Genomic DNA, 18509 nt, shown 5'->3' on the forward strand with positions numbered 1-18509 from the left:
TCTTCTTCCAGCAGTATAGGGCTTCCAGCTTATTTATGAAGAGACTCTTTAGCTTCAGAGGAGGAAGAAATCTACAGCTGAAATCAATCTCATCATTGTGTCTCCATTCTATGAAAAGCTGAGGGCAAAGTGAACATAGCACCATGGACAGACACTAGAATGCCAGTTTCTGTCCCACTTGTGTGCACCCTGTTCCAGCATGCCCCAAACAATAAGTGGGTTGGCGGTGTCATTGAACACAGCGGATGGAGGCAAGACAACATTCCAGCATACAAAGGTAGCAGCTTTAAACAAGGTGGCACGGCATAAGCTAAACCAGCCTTGCTACTTGCTGACATTCTTTGGACTTTCTCACACCCACCCTTAAGGCGGCAGTATAGGTCAGGTTGATTGCTTCATGGCCAACTAAGTTTTTTAAAAACCAACCAACCAAGCAACCTGGGGAGGTGCCACACTGTGGGAAACAGGTCTGGTTCTTTCTCTCTAAGAGCAGATGAGTTATCAGGGAATGCCCCAAGTCACCTTTATGGTGACAGATTACAGGCAACTCCCCATTTATGTGTGTTCAATATGTGTGCGACCGTGCACACACGCATCAACCCAAACCTGGAAGTGACCCATTAATGTCACAAAAAGGGGCCGGATAGAGTGTTTGCAGGCTTTCCCAATGCTGTTTCAAATATATGTGATTTCACAGATGTGTGTGATGTCTCGGAATGTAACCCCCATGTAAAATGGGAGTTGCCTGTATTCCAAGATTTGCCCATGAGGGCTTTGAACCCCGTGGGGCAGGGTAGGCAACCCTCTGGAAGCTTGTGTGGTACAGCTAAAGCTGCCATACTGATTAATTAAGGTGTGACCAATGGGTTCCTTCCTTTTCATAGAAATTGGAAGGATCTGCAGATTTCAGTTCTGCACAGCTGGAGCACCACTGCCAATCGCTTGTTTTAAATGTCAGTGAAGTTGCAGCTCTTAGTTAACCCTATGTCTGTCTTCTGACTAAGGGTGCAAATGATTTTAATTTCATTGTAAAATTAAAAGTCCAATTTCACAACCAAACTGTGTTGAAAATGTGCCTCACAGAGCCACAGAATAGTTGGGTGACTATTTGATCACAAACGTGCATTGCAGACAAACCCTTAACAAGAGAGTTCCTAAAAAAAAAGCACCGTCAAAATAGTTAAAGTGCAAGCTTAGATTTATACCTAAACATGCATGCTATTTGAAGGACTCTTATTCATTAGTTTAATAATAATCTAGTTAAGACTAACATATCCCATTGAACTTTATACTTACATCTGCATAGCCATCCTTAGGACTGCACGATAGTAATATTAAAAGCCTTTTAGCACAGTGGGACAGATTTGCATGCAGATTGTGAAGTTTGTATCTTATTACACATTAAATGAAAATGAAGCCAAAACATGCATGGCGAGGGAAACAGGAAATCCTTCAAGTCTGTCCTTTGTTCATTTTAATAATGCTTTGGAGATTAGAGACGATTTTCTAAAAGCAGTAAAAAAAAAAAAAAAGCTGGTAATCAACTCTAAGCTTATTGAGTGAGATATTTATTTAAAATAACCATAAAAGGGGGCAACATATTCCTCAATCTGCATTTCATGTCTTCATTTGCAATTCACTAGGAAGCATGCCTGCCTCCCCCCCCCCCCATTTTTCTTTTTAAAGAAATTTGTAGTGTAATTTGTAGTTTCTTCTAAATGGTGTAGCTATGCACTTATATTGGCTGAAAAGTAATACCAGTTTGTCAAGCTAAGAAACTACAAATGAGTAGTTCGCATAAATCATGAATCCTAGTAATTGGGAAAAATCAATTATAATGAATTAAATAGCATTATCAAGCACTGTCAACACCACATTACTTCAAGTGGTGTTTTAAATCTTTTTAAAACAGACACACGCAGCCTTTGTCAGTCGAGGACCTTTTAGTCAGTAGATTCTTCTTCAAATTTGTCCTTTATTTGAAGCTTTGAGAAATGTTTTAAATTATTGCATGTTTAAAGATATATTAAATGTATCCTCCCAAATGTAGGATGGGTTTAACTTGCTTTGCAAAAGATACAGAGTAGCCCTGAAAACAAGGAATAGCAGCTGTACAAGATTTTTTTCGCATCTAAAATAAAACTGAATGAAACTGATATACTGAACATCTACAAAACATGGAACTGAAATTTACACATTGAACACATTTCTTTGCTTTTGGATGTCTGAGTTTTCTATGGAAATTTTGAGGCCCTGGGTAAGCTTTTATATTGGGACTCAAACTTTTCCTGTGGCTAATATTTGTCTACATTATAGCATGAGTTATTTTCCATATCAAAGCTGGCTTTAGTTATGCCTGTATTAAGGGATGGAGAGGGTTTAACTACTATCCCTACGAGATTTTTATAAAAACCTCATCCTCCCTCACCCAAAAAAGAAAATAACCTATTTCCACACTCTGGGATTGGTCAAAGGAAAAAAAAAGCAGGTTCAGTTATTTGTGCAGAAATGAAAGGAACCCAAGCTGCTTAATTTCCATAGCTTTTAAATATATTCTTTAACATTTCATTATCATAATCAGGACCCTGAGTTTTCATACTGTGAAACTCCATGAGCATATATAGTTCTTGGGTGGGCTATTCTACGGAAAAATGGACACCAGCTATAACTAAGGGGGAAATGGACGTTTTCCCACTTGTGAGTTATGATTATTGTGTTTCACCTGTGCCAGCTCAAGTAATGCTTGTGCTGCTGTTGGTGAACAATACCACTCAGATAATTCTCACAACCTATTCACAGGCACTGTAGTAGGTAGCAGCAGAAAGTAACTGAGAAAGGAGAATTTTCCATATGCAAGGCACACTTGGGATACTCCAGGCAGGAGAGAGATTTAATTGTTAACATTGCATAAGTGGAACTTCACACATACAGTGCGGTTTTCTCATTTCTCCCACCTCAAGAATTCCTGAGCACCATTGATCTTTCTGAATAGCTGGGTCAGAACTTGAACAGGAGGAATTGGTGGAAATTGGGTAAGAGGGACCATATGCAAACAGAAATGCCTTAGGCTTGTGCAAAGGATCCCAGCCACTAATTCTAGGTCAAATTCACCAAGAATGTCTCTTGCTTAAGTGGAAGTGAAATGAATCAGCTGTAATGCAACTGTTCTCGCATAACCTCCATGATTTTCAGTGTTGATTTTTTTATTATTACTATTTCTGGGCAGCCGCTATGAAGGCACCCAACCCTGAGCCATAGCTACAAAAATGTCCCATGTTTTAAGGCACTAAACACTGAGGCACAAAGACAGCCAGATACTACCCAATTATGCTAGGCTGGTGGCTGTAAATGGCAGTTTAGAATCTAAAATGCTTTGTGTCTTTAAATTAGCTTTTGAAGAGTGTGCATACCAAATGCTATTAAACAAAGGCAACAGCAAAATGAACCAGAGCAGTCTCACAAAGTAAATAAATAAATAAATAAATAAATACGAAAAGACATAGTCTAGTCTAGAGAGAGACAGGAAATTTTTTAGTTAAAATATTTTACAATAAAATAATTATGGTTATAAATCTCTTTAAATATGTACACATTACATGGTATTTTAAAAAAACAAAAGAACTGGTTAAAGTGTTCAAGCAAATCTACTGCATAAGTCCACCATTTTGTCAGTTTAAAATCATAATGTCAGTTTAACATTCAGAAATTGTAACATGTCAAACTAATGGTAATTTTTGTGCAAACTGTAAGCAAAATTTTTAAAAAATCCAAAATTCTTCAGTTCTCATGGTAAATTGCTAAAAAAATGTTGTTCTTGTACATTTTTGATTGCAGACGGAGGTTAGAATGACCAGCACTAATATAACCCCCATATCTACAAACAAAACAAACAAAACCCAAATCTCATTGGAGATCCAATTCCTTTTAAACTATAAATTCTAAGTCCTAGCAACTTGTGCTTTTTAGGCAGCCACATGGCCTATAAGGTAGATATTGTCATAAAGGTGCCCAACGAAATCTTCACTAATGTTCTGAGCAGCGCGGCGTGTATTTCGGATAAATTCTCTCTTTGACATCTTATTTTTCACATGAGGACTAGTAAGATCAATGGAAAGCAGAATCAAAGAGTAGCATAGTACATAGACAGCATCTAAGGGGAAAGGGAAGAAAAAGTCATGAATAGATAACATTTTAAGAAAACACAACAACTTTTTATAACAACGATTTTTTAAACAAATATTTTTTAGGGCATGGCCCTGCCAATGTTTTTCTTGGGGTTTGTTTTTTTTAAAACAGTCAACATAATTAAATTTTATGAAATAAAATAAATAAATCTACTCTAAGCATGACTGTCTGGATCAACTAAGAGTACTTAAAATGTTTTTTATTATCATAAGTGTTTTTAAAGGGCTGGGTGGGGGGAAAAAGAGGGCTTTGTCTGGTGGGTTGGTTTTTTTTTGCTACAGGTATCTTCCTGGAGAAGGTGTTCTATAACTGGGCTTCCAATTCCAAAATAGTCCTATCTCTTGCTCTAACAAGCTTCACCTATGATGCATCAATATTCTTGAGTTAAAGAAGAAACAATCACAGGTAAAGGAATGGAGCACAGATAATATGAGTATACCTGGAATGCTGTACACAATGCTTACTAGAGGTGTCCATCTAACCTGAGCAATCCACTGTGTAGTTACTGGTGCTCAAATCACACTAAAACCAATCTGACCTTAAAAGGAACATAAGCCTGTGTTGGGTTACAGTAAATATATTTACTGGGAAATAAACTCCATTAACGCATTACTAAGCCATAAGGATATGCAGATTCAGAGCTCTTAAATCATGCAAGACCTAAAAAAGAAACATTTGCATATTTGTCAGGTCTTGATTAATACTACAAAACAACATTCCACACCATCTAAACTGCAGGCCATTTCTTCTTACCTGGGCTAAGGCCAAGTTCTCTCATCAAATCAGGGTTACAAGCACAAAATCTGTGTGAGAACTTTGTAATAAGAGTCTCAAGATATTCGCCACGCTCCTCAGGGGCATGAATGTGCTTGAAAAACTCTCTTAGTGCATTTGGCAAGAACTGATTTCTGAAGTTGTGTAGCGTCACAAGGTCATCTAAAACATCTCGCCTAATTAAAAAAAAGGAAAAAGAAAAGACAAGTGACAATTATGCAAAACACATTTTTAAAACTTATCAGTGAAACCTATGCACGTCTACTCAGATGCAAGTCCCAGTGAATTCAATGGAACCTACCCCAGGTGTGTATAGAACTGTAACCATAAGGACTTTGGGGGGAGGATTACTTTTCCTTTCTAAATCCTTCATTTCATCAAGACTTAATAAAGGAAGATCTACAAACCAGAACAAACAGTATACAGTTCATAACATATATTTAGCACAATAGGTGTGATTTGTACTATAAAGAACACCAAAGTATTATGATCCTGTCCATTGGTATAGCAGGTTAAAGGATGTTGCAATATGTATAGTTATTTAATTTCTGTGGATATAGAATGGCAAAAATATATTGCATTGCAAGTCTGTATGTATCAACAACATACTGTAAAAAAAACCCAGACATCATAATTTATCAAGATATGCAAATAATGGAAAACAAAACCTCCCTCTGCTAGAGAAAGATATGGCAATAAGACTAACACAGTTCTTTTAAAATATTGAAACAATGCACTGTAATGCAATCAGATATGCCACAGAAACATCTGATGATGGTCATATATCATATATGCATGTAGTACAGTAGTCTTTACGACTGGTTCATTGATAGCTACTAGAGCTGGAAAAATAAGTAACAGTTCTGAGGCTGCTGTTTTCAATTTCAAGATGGCTCTTTGAGTGGATCATACATATGTGTTCAGCTCTTAATGCGCCCAACCTTAAGAATCTGCATGGCATTGTCCATGAGACTGTATATCCTGGACACTTCCTCAAACTTTTCAGGTTGCAACAGCTCTCAGTAAGTGCCAATCAAGATTACATGAACATTCAAAATATTTCCAATACAATTTACAACCTAATCCTACATGGGCAATTTCCAAGGAGCTTACTTCCCAGATACATATATACAGAACTGAAACCTTAATATTTCAAACACCTGAGCCATCAACTGACAAATAAACAAAGCCAATTACAGATAATATTAAACAATAATACATTTCATATGAACACATTTACAACGGAGAATGTCAGATAAAAGGAAGAGAACACATGATGGAAGAGGTATACAGGAAGCAGGTCACAACAGGCACCTCTGCTATACGTTAGTTACAGCCTCCAATTACAGTCCAGGTTTTTACCAAAATGAGTTGTCTCTAAAAATCTAAAATTCATTTCATCCTCAGATCACTTTGATATCCTTTCTGACAGCTGTCTATGGGTTTTTGTATATGCAACATTTTTGGGGGTTTTCTGTTGTACACTTTGCTTTTTCTCCTTCTAAGGGCCTATTTACATGTTCCATTTTCCTACTCCTACATCTGCTTGGCTCTTTTTAGGCTTTCATTGCTTTACCCTTTGCTTCAGTTCAAAAGAAAACTCCCTGGATAGATCAACAGTGTTGTGGTACCTTAACAGGAATAGATTTATTATGGTGTAAACATTTTGTAGAATACATGGACTTTCATGGACTGGATAAAAGTGAGGGGCTCTCACTTTTTCTCCCAAGATATGTTATAAACGGAATCACAACTTTGACTGTTGTTGTTGTTGTTGATAATCATCATCATCATCATCATCATCATCAGCGGAGACCACAATTCCAGACATACAGTGAGCCAATAAAAACCAAAGTTAGGAGTCAAGAAAACAGGTCTGGAATTCCTTCTGCAAACTAGATAGCTGTCCCAGGGCAGCAACCCAGAGATAGTCTTGAGCATGTAAACAAATAATTATTCCTAGGAAATCCTCAATACCATATATGGATAGTATATTTTTAAAATAATATCAAGAACATCTGAATTTGCTCAGGCACTATAGTGCTTACTAGTTTGAACCTAACATGGCTAAAGAAATGATTCTATAACTGGGGCAAGTGGGTGACAGATGCAACCTGAATAAGATTTTAACTGAGGGATTACTTTCCTTTCCAGAATTTGAAGTGTTTGATGAAGAGCAGAGGAGCATCATTCCAATTAATGCTAGATTTCTATTACAAGAAACTTGCTATCAACACATTTTTCCACTACTGGGTAAATTTCATTGGTAAAGTGCCAAAAAAAAAGAATAAAAAAAGATCCTCAGCTTTGCCGTCACTAAATTGATGTATTTTATTATTAACTAATGCCCCATTCTTCCAGTGTTTCAAATGAAAATACAACTCTACTAAATAAAAGGGAATACAATGCTTCCCAGTTTATAATAAAGTTACCTTTCATCAAGATAGATTCTCAGTTTCTTCCAATTTAGTGTTCTGGTACAGAAGATAAACTTAGCTATTTCCTTTGGTGAATCATCCAGTATTCCATTGGACATGAAGTAGTTGACTCCCTGGGACAAAGAGATGTTTTATATATGCAATATTAGGTTTTTGTGCTCAACAGGGGAATTTGGAATGGAACAAATCCTAATAACGATGAAGAAATTCTATCTTCAGAACTACATTTCAATATATGCCATCCAATTCATATGCAAATAAAACATGCATTAGTGTAGTTATGAATGAGATTTTATATGTAGTAAAGCAGCAGGAAACATACTTCCTTCAACATGAACCTTCTCTCTTTTTTGATTGTGTGTGTCATATTAGGTTGAAATTTAAGACTGCTGAGGAACTGCACTTCATTTCCTAACTGGGTATCATGCTGAAAATTTAGTCAGCCTTTATTATTTAGCATTCATTTTACTTTAAAAGAGTCATTTTCATGTCCTGCTGTGTACAAGATCACATTCAAATGAATGCATGGTTTTGAACTTATAAGATGTTAAAATGCAGACATGTTTAGCTTGCACATGTCTTGAAACCATGTAACATATTCTAAATGTTAAAAAATATATTTCAGGAAACTCACAGACCAGCATGTGCCGTAAAATATGTTATTTGTCTAGTTCTTATAATCAAATTACAGAAATATTGATTACATTTTCTAGACTATTCTTGCTCTAAACCAGGCATAGGCAAACTCAGCCCTCCAGATGTTTTGGGAGTACAACTCCCATCATTCCTAGCTAACAGGACCAGTGGTCAGGGATGATGGGAGTTGTAGTCCCAAAACATCTGGAGGGCCGAGTTTGCCTATGCCTGCAGTCTAAACACTATCCACATGAGGAAGAGAAGAGGAAAACTGCTCACACACGTTTAATGAAAATTATAAAATATATGATGAAACATAACACTTGCACAAGGCACTTCTGGTATCCTCCCACTGGAAACTGCACCTACTCCCAACAGCAGCTTGTGCTCCTTCATCAGTGTTTGTCCTTGCTAAAAGCAGCAAGGAAGCCATAACTAGTTTGCTACTGACAAGAACAGATTAGCTGATGGTCCTATAGTGCAAGTCTGGGGAACCTTTTGGGCCCAGCAGGCCAGATCTTTATCACCCCCAAGCCAGGTGATAAACAAGCCAGCTTTGACAAGTGGATGGGAAACCCTCATTTGTCAATCACCTGATGTCATAATGAGGACTGACAGGTGGATAGTCCGCCCACCTAAGTTGGCTCAAGGGGGTGATTACCTAACATTTCTTTATTTCAACAAAATAGCTTTACAAGACAGAAAAAGCAAACAGAAAATTAGAAAATGAACATGATCAAAAAAATTAAGGGCTCTAAACACACACAGGATGCATAAATGTAACACATAACAGTATTTAATTTATTTGGAGTATTTCTAACCCACCTGCTAACCAAAGCTCTCAGTTATCAAACCCGCTACTTTAGATTTAAGGTTTGTTTCAGCATTACAAAGTGATCAGAGACAACTCCGTCCTTTGTTAAAGTAAAACAATCATTATGAGTCAAACTTTCTTTGTTTCTTAATTCCATAACAAAGCTGAAGTTCCAATTAATGAACAGCTTTAGTACACTGGATTGTGTTAGCGTTTTGTGCCACAACTGCATGTTTATTTTCTCATTTTTTCTACAAATGAGACATTTATTCACAAACCTGAAGTCAAAGGCAAAGTAAAAATAACGTACATTCTGTTAAACCTTAATCCTAAAACATTTGCTTTAAGCAAGTACAAATGGATTTCAATAAAATGTACATCCAAAAAGTATGCTTCTAATTAATGATTATTATTATTTTTCAATTGTACATCTAGTGGGCACTTCAATGCTCCACTAACGTTAGATCTGCCCAGCAGTTTAGAAACCAACAAGAGCACCAGAACTATCACCAACACTTACTATTGTCATCAACATCAACTCACCTCTTCTGGATTGGCATTAAAGGTGAGGCTGCCTTCATCCAACTGCATATACAATTTTCTAAATGAAAATCCCAGAGGCGGACGTTTATTGTATATGGAACAGTGACCCCAAGTGGATTTGCACAATCTACAAAAAAGGAAGAAGCATGTTCAATATGGAAATAGGTTATGCTCTAATTCATTTTCAGGTCCAAGATTTCAGGATTCTAAGAGCCCACCAGATATTACAGTAGTACTTGAAAAGTACCACTTAATGTTTCAGTTATATAACTTAGTACACAGACTTTAATAGGAGTTTTCTAAATAGTCTAAAACATACTTTTCATTATGTTTTATGAACATGAGTGAACCAATTAAATACCTAGGATTTGCACAACTACCGAAAAACTGACTTATTTTTTTGTACTGCATCATTGCCAACGCATGTAGTATCAGTACAAAAATCTTCCAAACATATACATGTCTAAATTTCCACACAGAAATAGTTAAACAGACAACTGTAAGTACATGTAAGCCTCTGTAGCATGAGGGGCTTAATGAATGGTGCTATCCAGTACTTGCCTTCTCATCGTAAAAGTCTCATTAATTAATATTTCAGAGACTAACCGGGTAAGTAAATGTAAACATCAGTTGACCCAAGCTTGAATCTTAAAAAAATAATAAACCTACCAGGCATTAGGAGAGAGAAGCTTTACTTTCAGATATTTTATCAATTCACAGAGAAGGAATGTCATCCAGTGTGTGGTTGTTCTGCTTCATGCAGGATTACAACCCAGTACTGCCTATCCTTTAGACAGTATATAATAAGAAAAGAACATCTAACTATATCTGGAACTTGGTGCTTTAGGGTGCAATTGAACTATTATTTTTATGAAAAAAATAAATCTCATGAAAAAAATCATGACGTATTTCCAATCGCATGGGTCAACACATTCCTTTTACCCTTCCAAGGGCTTGCTCTGTACAAAATCTTATTAATGCACACCCATATGTTGGGAAGTGGCACATACAAAACTCATTTTCTCCACTCTCCATTTTTTGTGACCAGTTAGTAAGGTGTAGCCAGGCAAGCAGTTGTTTTGAGCATTATGAAGAGAAGGCTAGCTTTCTGCTTCCAGAAACATTACTGACTGGTGCCATTACACAAAAACAGGCCCTATCCATTTAAGACAACCTTGTAGCCCAAAGTGCTGATCTCAAAAATATTTGCACTATCAAATTCAGCAAGCCATATGTAGACCAGGGTAGGAACTGAATTTTCATGAGCAACTGAATACTTGTGATAGCTATGCTGAAGAATAGTTCAAGAAGCAGCCACAATGAGTTCAGTGTTATGTTTCATGCTCTCACCAAACATGTAGTTTCACTTTAGAGTCTTTAGACCAGGCATAGGCAAACTTGACCCTCCAGATGTTTTGAGACTACAATTCCCATCATCCCTGACCACTGGTCGTGTTAGCTAGGGATTATGGGAGTTGTAGTCCCAAAACATCTGGAGGGCTGAGTTTGCCTATGCCTGCTTTAGACCATCATGTACCTAGTTTTTTAATAGAGCCGTTACAGTTTCCACAAGGGTAAGAAGCACGTGCAAGAACGCTAACCATTTCTGAAATGCCTCTGCATGACCTGAGAGCACACTCTTTTTCTGAAGTACCATCACCTTTGAAAACTTAAGTTAATTGCTCCTGAAGTTCTATCACTCTGTACTCTCCTTATCGGCTTTAAGTTGCAATTTGGAGACTCAAAAAGCCTAGTTAATTAGCTACAATTACAATTACACAGTAGTTTTTCATTTTTGATGTTTTGTTTAAAGAAGCAAGTGGTTTGGACAAGAAATCCTGGATCTAAATTGACTGTTGTAACCTGTGCTCATGACCTCTCATTAACTTACCCTTGCCAAAGAAGCTCATCATTAGCAAGATCCTGCCAAACACATGAAGCCAGACAGAGGTCTGTTGCATTCAGGTATGACAAAATGGTAAAGCTAAGTTCAGGAGGCAACATTTCCAGGTTGATGAACCCTTCTTGTTCTTTTGACTTCCGAGTTTTCAACAGATGGTAAATGTCAATGCCTCCCTGTGCATGTTTCCGATGGTTTGCATTTGAAACGTTATTAGCAGCTATCCTTCTACCATGCTCTCTGGACAGATAGCTTTGTCCCGCGTATCCCTGGTGTTGCAGCTGCTGGTTCCTGGCCACTCTCCACAGCCCCTGACCCATCTGCAAGCCTGCAGGTTGTAAAGGGGGGGAGGAACACAAGGATACACCCAGATTAGTTCATTAACCAACAGAAGCAACAGTTTCATAGTCATATTTGTAAGAACAAGCAAATAAAGTCTATGGTTCTACATGCAATTATGCTTAAACAGTGCACAGCATTAAAGTGATTTTCACCTAAAGGATTACAAAATGAATGAAAGGCATGACAAACATAACCCATAACAGCATTCTCCAACCTGGTGCCCTCCAGATGTTTTGGACTACAACTTTCATTCATCCGAACTACTAGCTTTTAAAAAATCAAACTGGTATATTTACTTTGACACTTCAGAAAACCATTAAAATGTCATTGCAAACAACCACCACCAACAGAAGTCTTATAACTGTACTAGAAAGCATCCAGGTAAGCCTGCAGACACCAGGAACACTTTCACTGTGGTTTTGCAGGAAATATCTCTTTTCCAAGTATCTTATGAGACTGCGGTGTTTAAAAACTTTTTGTCCCTAGTATATAAATATAACAACTAGATTTTATTTTAGTTTATTGTGTTAAAACAAAGCACACATGCTTTTAAGCAGCTTATCAGGTGTTTGAGGAAACTGGAAAGGCATGATTGAAGCTATTTGATGGAAGACTTTATACTCCAAGAGCTATTTTTTCTGCTCAGGCTTAATGAAGTCCACTTTATTATGACTATCTATATCTCCAAATTTATACCCTTTGCCACTTCCTTTTATGGGCGAGATGAAAAATGCAACATTTTTGGGAAGTAGGTCAGGTAGAGCAGCACCTCTTAAAAGCTGCAAGAGACAGCTCATTGAAAGATCAGCCCTTTCCCTATGTATGTGTGTGAAAGGAATTTCTACTTTGGGAAGGGGGGGGCTGAATTCTAGCAATTGTTCTCCACAATTATTTGCCAAATAATATATTACAAGTTCCAGCTTTGAAGGCAACTTCAGGACAGCTGTTTAGGACTTGGAAATTCTTTCACTTCTCTCTAGCATTAAGGGAGCAATGACATTGCCTAGATAAACAAACTGCACTGGGAAAGGAGTCATGGCAATACATGTGAGGCTGCATTGTGTATACAGATGGAATACTTAAATCCTGTTGATTTTGATAGAATATAACAGCAGCTTAGAGTTGTGCAAAGGACTGTATCCTAAATATGTTCAACATATGTTTTAGACTGCAATTAAAAACATCCTCCCTGAAGTCTAGTTCAGTCACCTTGTAAATTAGGCACCTACATTACGTTTTTCAGTATTAGCTTGTATTTACTAAAAAGCTGAAGGAAAGCTGTATAAGCTCATAGTTTCTCATCATAAAACCTGCTAATTTTAGTGGGGCTTGTGCAGGCAGAACAGGCTTTCCAAGGTCAATCCCCAAACTCAAGAGTAGTTATCCGTTCTTGACTTGAACATAGGCGCATGAACAGAATAAAACAACTTTTAGAGAAAGAATGCATGTTGTGACAATATAGAACTTGTCAAATCACTTAACGTAGAACAATTATATGAACTTTATTTACATGTTTTAAAAGAGATCAACAAAGAAAAGGTAAGAATCCCAACAACTTATCACTGGAGTAATCAGAAGATGGTTCACAAGCAACAAATCTGGACCAACCCCCCCACCAAACAATTCAGTAACAGTAGTGTAGGCTGCTGAGTGAGGAGATTATGAAGGCTTGATAAGGCTGACGGCCTTATCTTGCCCATCCATGATCATACATACAAATGAGCAAAGCCAGATTATAACAACAACAACAACCATGAGTCTTGCACAATTCTTAGAAGGTCAACAAATCAAAGGTCTCCTGAATTAGGCCATAAATGCGAACTCACGATGGAAGAAACATAGCCCAGAATCTCAACACTGCTCTAGTAATTTGCATAAACATGTCCAATCTGCAGCAGCAAAGACATTTAAAGGTACACAGTTCCTAAATCAATTGGGCTTTATAGATGAAATGTTCATTGCAGCTCATTGCTAACAGCAGAGCACGGTATACATCATTTAACCCTAAATATAAAAATTCAAAATTAGGCAAAACTTAATACAGGGAGGGCTTCCAGGGATAAGGCACCGGGGGCGGGGGTCCCATCTCCTATTCCCTATGCAACGTCATTACATCCAAAACAGTTTTCTATCACTTCAGTACAGTGCACAGCACGTGACTGGCATTAAATAAGAATTGAATAGTATTGAAGAATTAAACTATTTCAGCTGATGGTAATATTAATTACTATTAATCATGCTTTTTACAACTGATAACTCAAATAAGCATTTCAACTTATTTTTGTAACACAGTGTTCCGATCTGCAGCAGATCACAAGCTGTGGACTGTAGTCTAGGAACAACAGATACACTTGTAATGACTATGAGCGGAACAAAAGCTTCCGCTTTTCAGAACAAATAATTATGCCAGTTGTTTTGCATTCCAACAATCAGTAGTGTTCAGTACAATTTTATAACATGCTTCTCATCTTTGAAGAATACAGTAAAAATTCATTAACCTGTTCTTAGATGGACAATAAGAACATAGGCAATAAGAAGCAAAAACATACAAAACTTAAATACCACATACACTTCCCCTATTAATACAAGCCTGCTTAAATAAAGATGTTGCATTGCTTTGGTGAAGTGTTTAGAGGCTAGGCTTTGGTGAAATCCAAACTGTAAAGTAGCTATCCAAACTGAAAAGAGCCTATATTGCCATATATACTGTTTGCAAGGGCAACTAATGGTATAAGACTGCAAACTGTGCATACTTATCTAGGAGACACACTCAGTGGAAATGCATTAGAATCAGATTAAAAATTAACTGAAAATTAATATTTCATACACAACATGGAAGCATTTCACAAGAGAGGCTCTAATAAAACTATATTTGTAACTACTGAAACCTGTCAACAATATTTATAAAAAATAGGTTGTGCTCTCCTTTATACGAAGTACTAACTGAACAGGCTGAAGAGATAAACCAGATTGACATATATAACTACTAGCCAACCAATGACTTCTGTGAAACCAAGAGCTTAAGGTTCTCTGTGGCTTTTCCAAGGATTTATCTCTGCTTTTTTCCTACAAAGCAATTATTTTTAGCAATAATCCTGAGATGGACATTCCAGAAGCTGACTACTGGAACATCTAAGATAAAACCTCATATCCTGTAATGAACAATGCCCATTGGAAGAAACATATAGCAAAAAAGAGCATGACTTAAATAACGAAAAGCACATGCTTTTGTGCAATTTGTCTTTCAGCACTCCCCCCCCCCCCCACATTAATAAAGCCAGTATCACCTTTCCCCTTCAGCTGCCAGGGTGGGCAGCCAATGGGCTATAGAATGCCATAGCCTTCCCCTCCATGGCTGGAGAGAGTCAGAGAAGGATGTTTTCTACTGCCAGAGGCTTCTTCACCACCACACCATTCCTATCAGTGGGGGATGAAAAGGGGAAATATGAGGGTGGAGGCTTGGATCCATAAGATCTAAAGTCCTTCTATTCCCCCAACCCCCAAACTGGCCACAAAACTATGCCAACCCTTGAACTACCGTAGTTATTTCCTTTTCCCAAACAGGCAATTGCAGCAAAAGAAAAGAAAACGAATTTCTTTTAATTGCCCTGCCCCACCAACTTTCACCCTAGCCAGCAGGGCATAAGAAGCAGCAGTTCCTCTGCCATGGACTCTCTGCCCCACCTCATCTCCACATGATTCCTCTGCCCATCTCTAATAACATCATTATGGATTATTCTGAAGTTTGCATAGGGAAAGCAGGAACACCTTTCAGAAACAACCTGTACACAGTAGGTAACTTCAGCAGAGGACATTTCAAAATTTGCTTCACCAGCACTGCAATCCTATGTATGTCTGCTCAGAAGTAATCCCCACTGAGCACATTAAGAGTTTACTCCTAGGTTAGCACTGAAAAGCTACAGAGAGCCTTAAGCTCTTTGTTTCACAGCAGTCACTGGTTGGCTAGTAGTTATATATGTCAATCTGTTTTATCTCTTCAGCCTGAAATGCAAGAATACATACCACAATAAATTCAGCTTTGCTAAGGAAGATTCTAATCCTTATCTATAACATACATTTTTATGCTGCTACTCTATTTCTATGCATTAAAAGAAATCTACTGTATTTGTAACATCTTAATGGTGTATCTGATTCTGATTTTATTGATGCTTAGCTTAGCTAATTTTTAAAATGCTTAATTTCGGTATCTCACCCTGAGTAAATCTGAGAAGCAGCTAAATAAATGCTAAAACTATATAACTAATTGAACAATATCCGACCAAAGCCTAAATGACATTTCTCAAAGTACAAACATGAACAGGTGTCTAATCACCACACTTCAAACTGATGACAGCTACCACAGAAGGTGAAATCCACAAAGCATAAATAATGAACACCCTAATTTTATGCAAAACTATGCATATTAAGCAGGCTGCAGATCTAAATTACAACAAAGCACATATAGTGCCACATTCTATCCACTGTCAAATTCTGTGGGAGCTGGAAAGGAGACTGTCTTAAGTTCTGTCAAGTGCAACTCATTAGCTGCCAGCTTGCACTGATGGAACTGCACAGCTCCAGCACCACACATACACAGGAGACATTGACCGGACATCAGTTCAACTGTACCGCAGATGTCACAGACGTGAGCAGAGAAAGTGATGAAAGAACAGGACCGAAAGTCACTCCCCCTTCCATGGACAAATGTGACTATAATCCCATCTGATGCAAGATTAACGCTGCATACAGAAAGTATGGATGTTAGAATATTATAATTAACCCACGCCCAAACAGGGCAGGTAGTTCACATTCTCCACACCAAACAAGTGCCGGTGACATGCCATGCTCACCCTCCACAAATGTGTAAGGAGAGAAAACCAACATTCAAGTGAAGTTTGTAATGTAGGGTTCAATCTATAAAATCCAGAAGTGACAACAGAATCATTGCCTTTGCAATGAAACAAAGCCTTGCTTCAAGACACTGGTATCTCTGACCATTCTGACTGGCAAAATAGCAATCCAGGATCTCATCTTCAACACCTAAAAAGTTAAATGCAGCAATGCCAGGACTTAAATTGAGGACTTTAGGCACACAAAACATGTGCTGCACCACTGAGTTGCATCCTCTCTAAACCTTCACCATAACAGGGCTCCATAGCAGAACCTGCCCAAACATATTGCTGTCTAAGGCAAAGGTCAAGATGGTGCTGTCCATACCATACTCAGAAGTTGGCTCAACTGGCAGTTAAACCATACTTCAACATTGGCAACAGGCAAAGTTTAGGGGGTGCATGAAAGCCTTTGTGACACCAGCAGCGGTGATCTCTGACAGGGAAGTGTCAAAGGGCTGAGGACGACTAGACAGGCACACCACCACACCAATAATGGTATCTGCTGCCTCAAGCAATTGTCTCACCCAGCCTAAGCACAGGGTCAGTCCTAAAGCCAAAGAGGTAGAGGCAAAGAAAAGTGGCATGTCATAGGCCTGACCAACAATTCAATGTACTGGTGATTTGGAGACCTAGATTTAAAGCAGAAATGGCAAACATCTCTCCAATTAGGATTTTGCTTGTTTTGGCATGCACAAGCTTGTATGGAGAGAAACACCAGTCAGATCATCTATAAACTTCCCTTTATTGATAATTTCAAGGTGAACTGCAAAAATTTAAAATGAGTAGAACTGCAGGAAGGAAGACAGCTTTCAACCTTCCCTTTTTTTGCGGGAAATTCCCTTATTCCAGTGCCGTTTCCCGCTGCTATCCCGGATTGTTAGATATCCCGTAGACTGTCCCCGGGACAGGTGAGACTGCTGATCCCTTATTTTCGAGACTGCTGATCCCTTATTTTCAAATCTGAAAGTTGACAGCTATGCTAGAGGCACATATTCAATGGCAAAATTGCATTAATGTCTATTGAGAAATTGCTACTGAATCCAGCAAGACTTATTCCAACCTAAGTATGCAATAGGACTTTAGCCCAAGTTAACTTAACCAGAAGTTACCTGTTATGCAATCACTTTTCTCGGTTCCTAAATACCCAAATTATTAAACAGGTTTGGTGGCATATATATATTATTAATTTCCTCCATGCACATGCACCGGAAGGGCTGCCGGCTGGGGGGTGGGGAGAGATTACACCACATTTGAACTACTCCCAGGGCGATTTCAGGCGTGTGACACTCTGATGTGAAGAGCCAGAGCTTGTGCAAGGAAGGGATGCGTGGAGGAACTTAACCCTATGAAGGATACAGGCAGCTGGGGCAACTTCCCAGCCATGAAAACCCGCTCAAAGAGAGATGCTGCCCAACCGCATCCCAACCCGGGGGTGGATGAGAGACGGCAAAGTCCGCTCCCCACTCCCCGATTAGCCTCCCGCAGAGGCCGACAACTGGCCAGAGCGCCACTCCCCACCCCCGGGTGTCGCGCTCAAGGCTCCCCTTACCTGTGCTAGCTCCAGTCCCAACCGCCGCCGCGACGAGCCGTGTTCAAATCGGGTGCGCGAGCCTTATAAGCAGCGGGGGGGAGGGACCGTCGTCAGGCGGCCTCGTGCAGCCGGCGGAGGAAACGGGCTTCCGGGTCCCTACGCAAAAACATGAGTCGTCACCTCTTCCACACACACCCCAGAGCGTCTAAACGCTTGTTGTTGCTGCTGCTGCTGCTACAGCTGCCGCCGCCGCATATGTTGTTACCGGAAGTGACGTCGGCCCCCCCCTGGCCCAGAGAGACCGACGCGGGGTTCGCAGCGGTAGATTCGGTTCCACGGGGGTCGGAAATAAAACATACATTATTATTTATTTATTTATTTATTTATTGCGAAAGATTGGCGCTTTCCCTCCCCCTTGCAGGACACAGCGCTGTCTGAGAAGAAATTCTAGGGG

The 18509-nt window shown here is 38.8% G+C and overlaps 1 protein-coding gene across 1 annotated transcript; it reads right to left on the minus strand.

Moving 5' to 3' along the window:
- Positions 1–3510: 3510 nt before the first annotated feature.
- FBXO8 (F-box protein 8) lies at positions 3511–18328 on the minus strand. The gene is made up of 6 exons (XM_028743953.2): positions 18074–18328; positions 11282–11618; positions 9391–9517; positions 7392–7510; positions 4939–5135; positions 3511–4150 (listed from the first exon to the last, which is right to left on the minus strand). Exons 2-6 carry the CDS (start codon positions 11608–11610, stop codon positions 3963–3965), a joined length of 960 nt encoding a protein of 319 aa, XP_028599786.1. The 5' UTR covers positions 11611–11618; positions 18074–18328; the 3' UTR covers positions 3511–3962.
- Between the last annotated feature and the right edge of the window lie 181 nt (positions 18329–18509).

This window comes from Podarcis muralis, chromosome 9, assembly GCF_964188315.1.
Source record: "Podarcis muralis chromosome 9, rPodMur119.hap1.1, whole genome shotgun sequence".
NCBI classification, from domain to species: Eukaryota; Metazoa; Chordata; class Lepidosauria; order Squamata; family Lacertidae; genus Podarcis; species Podarcis muralis.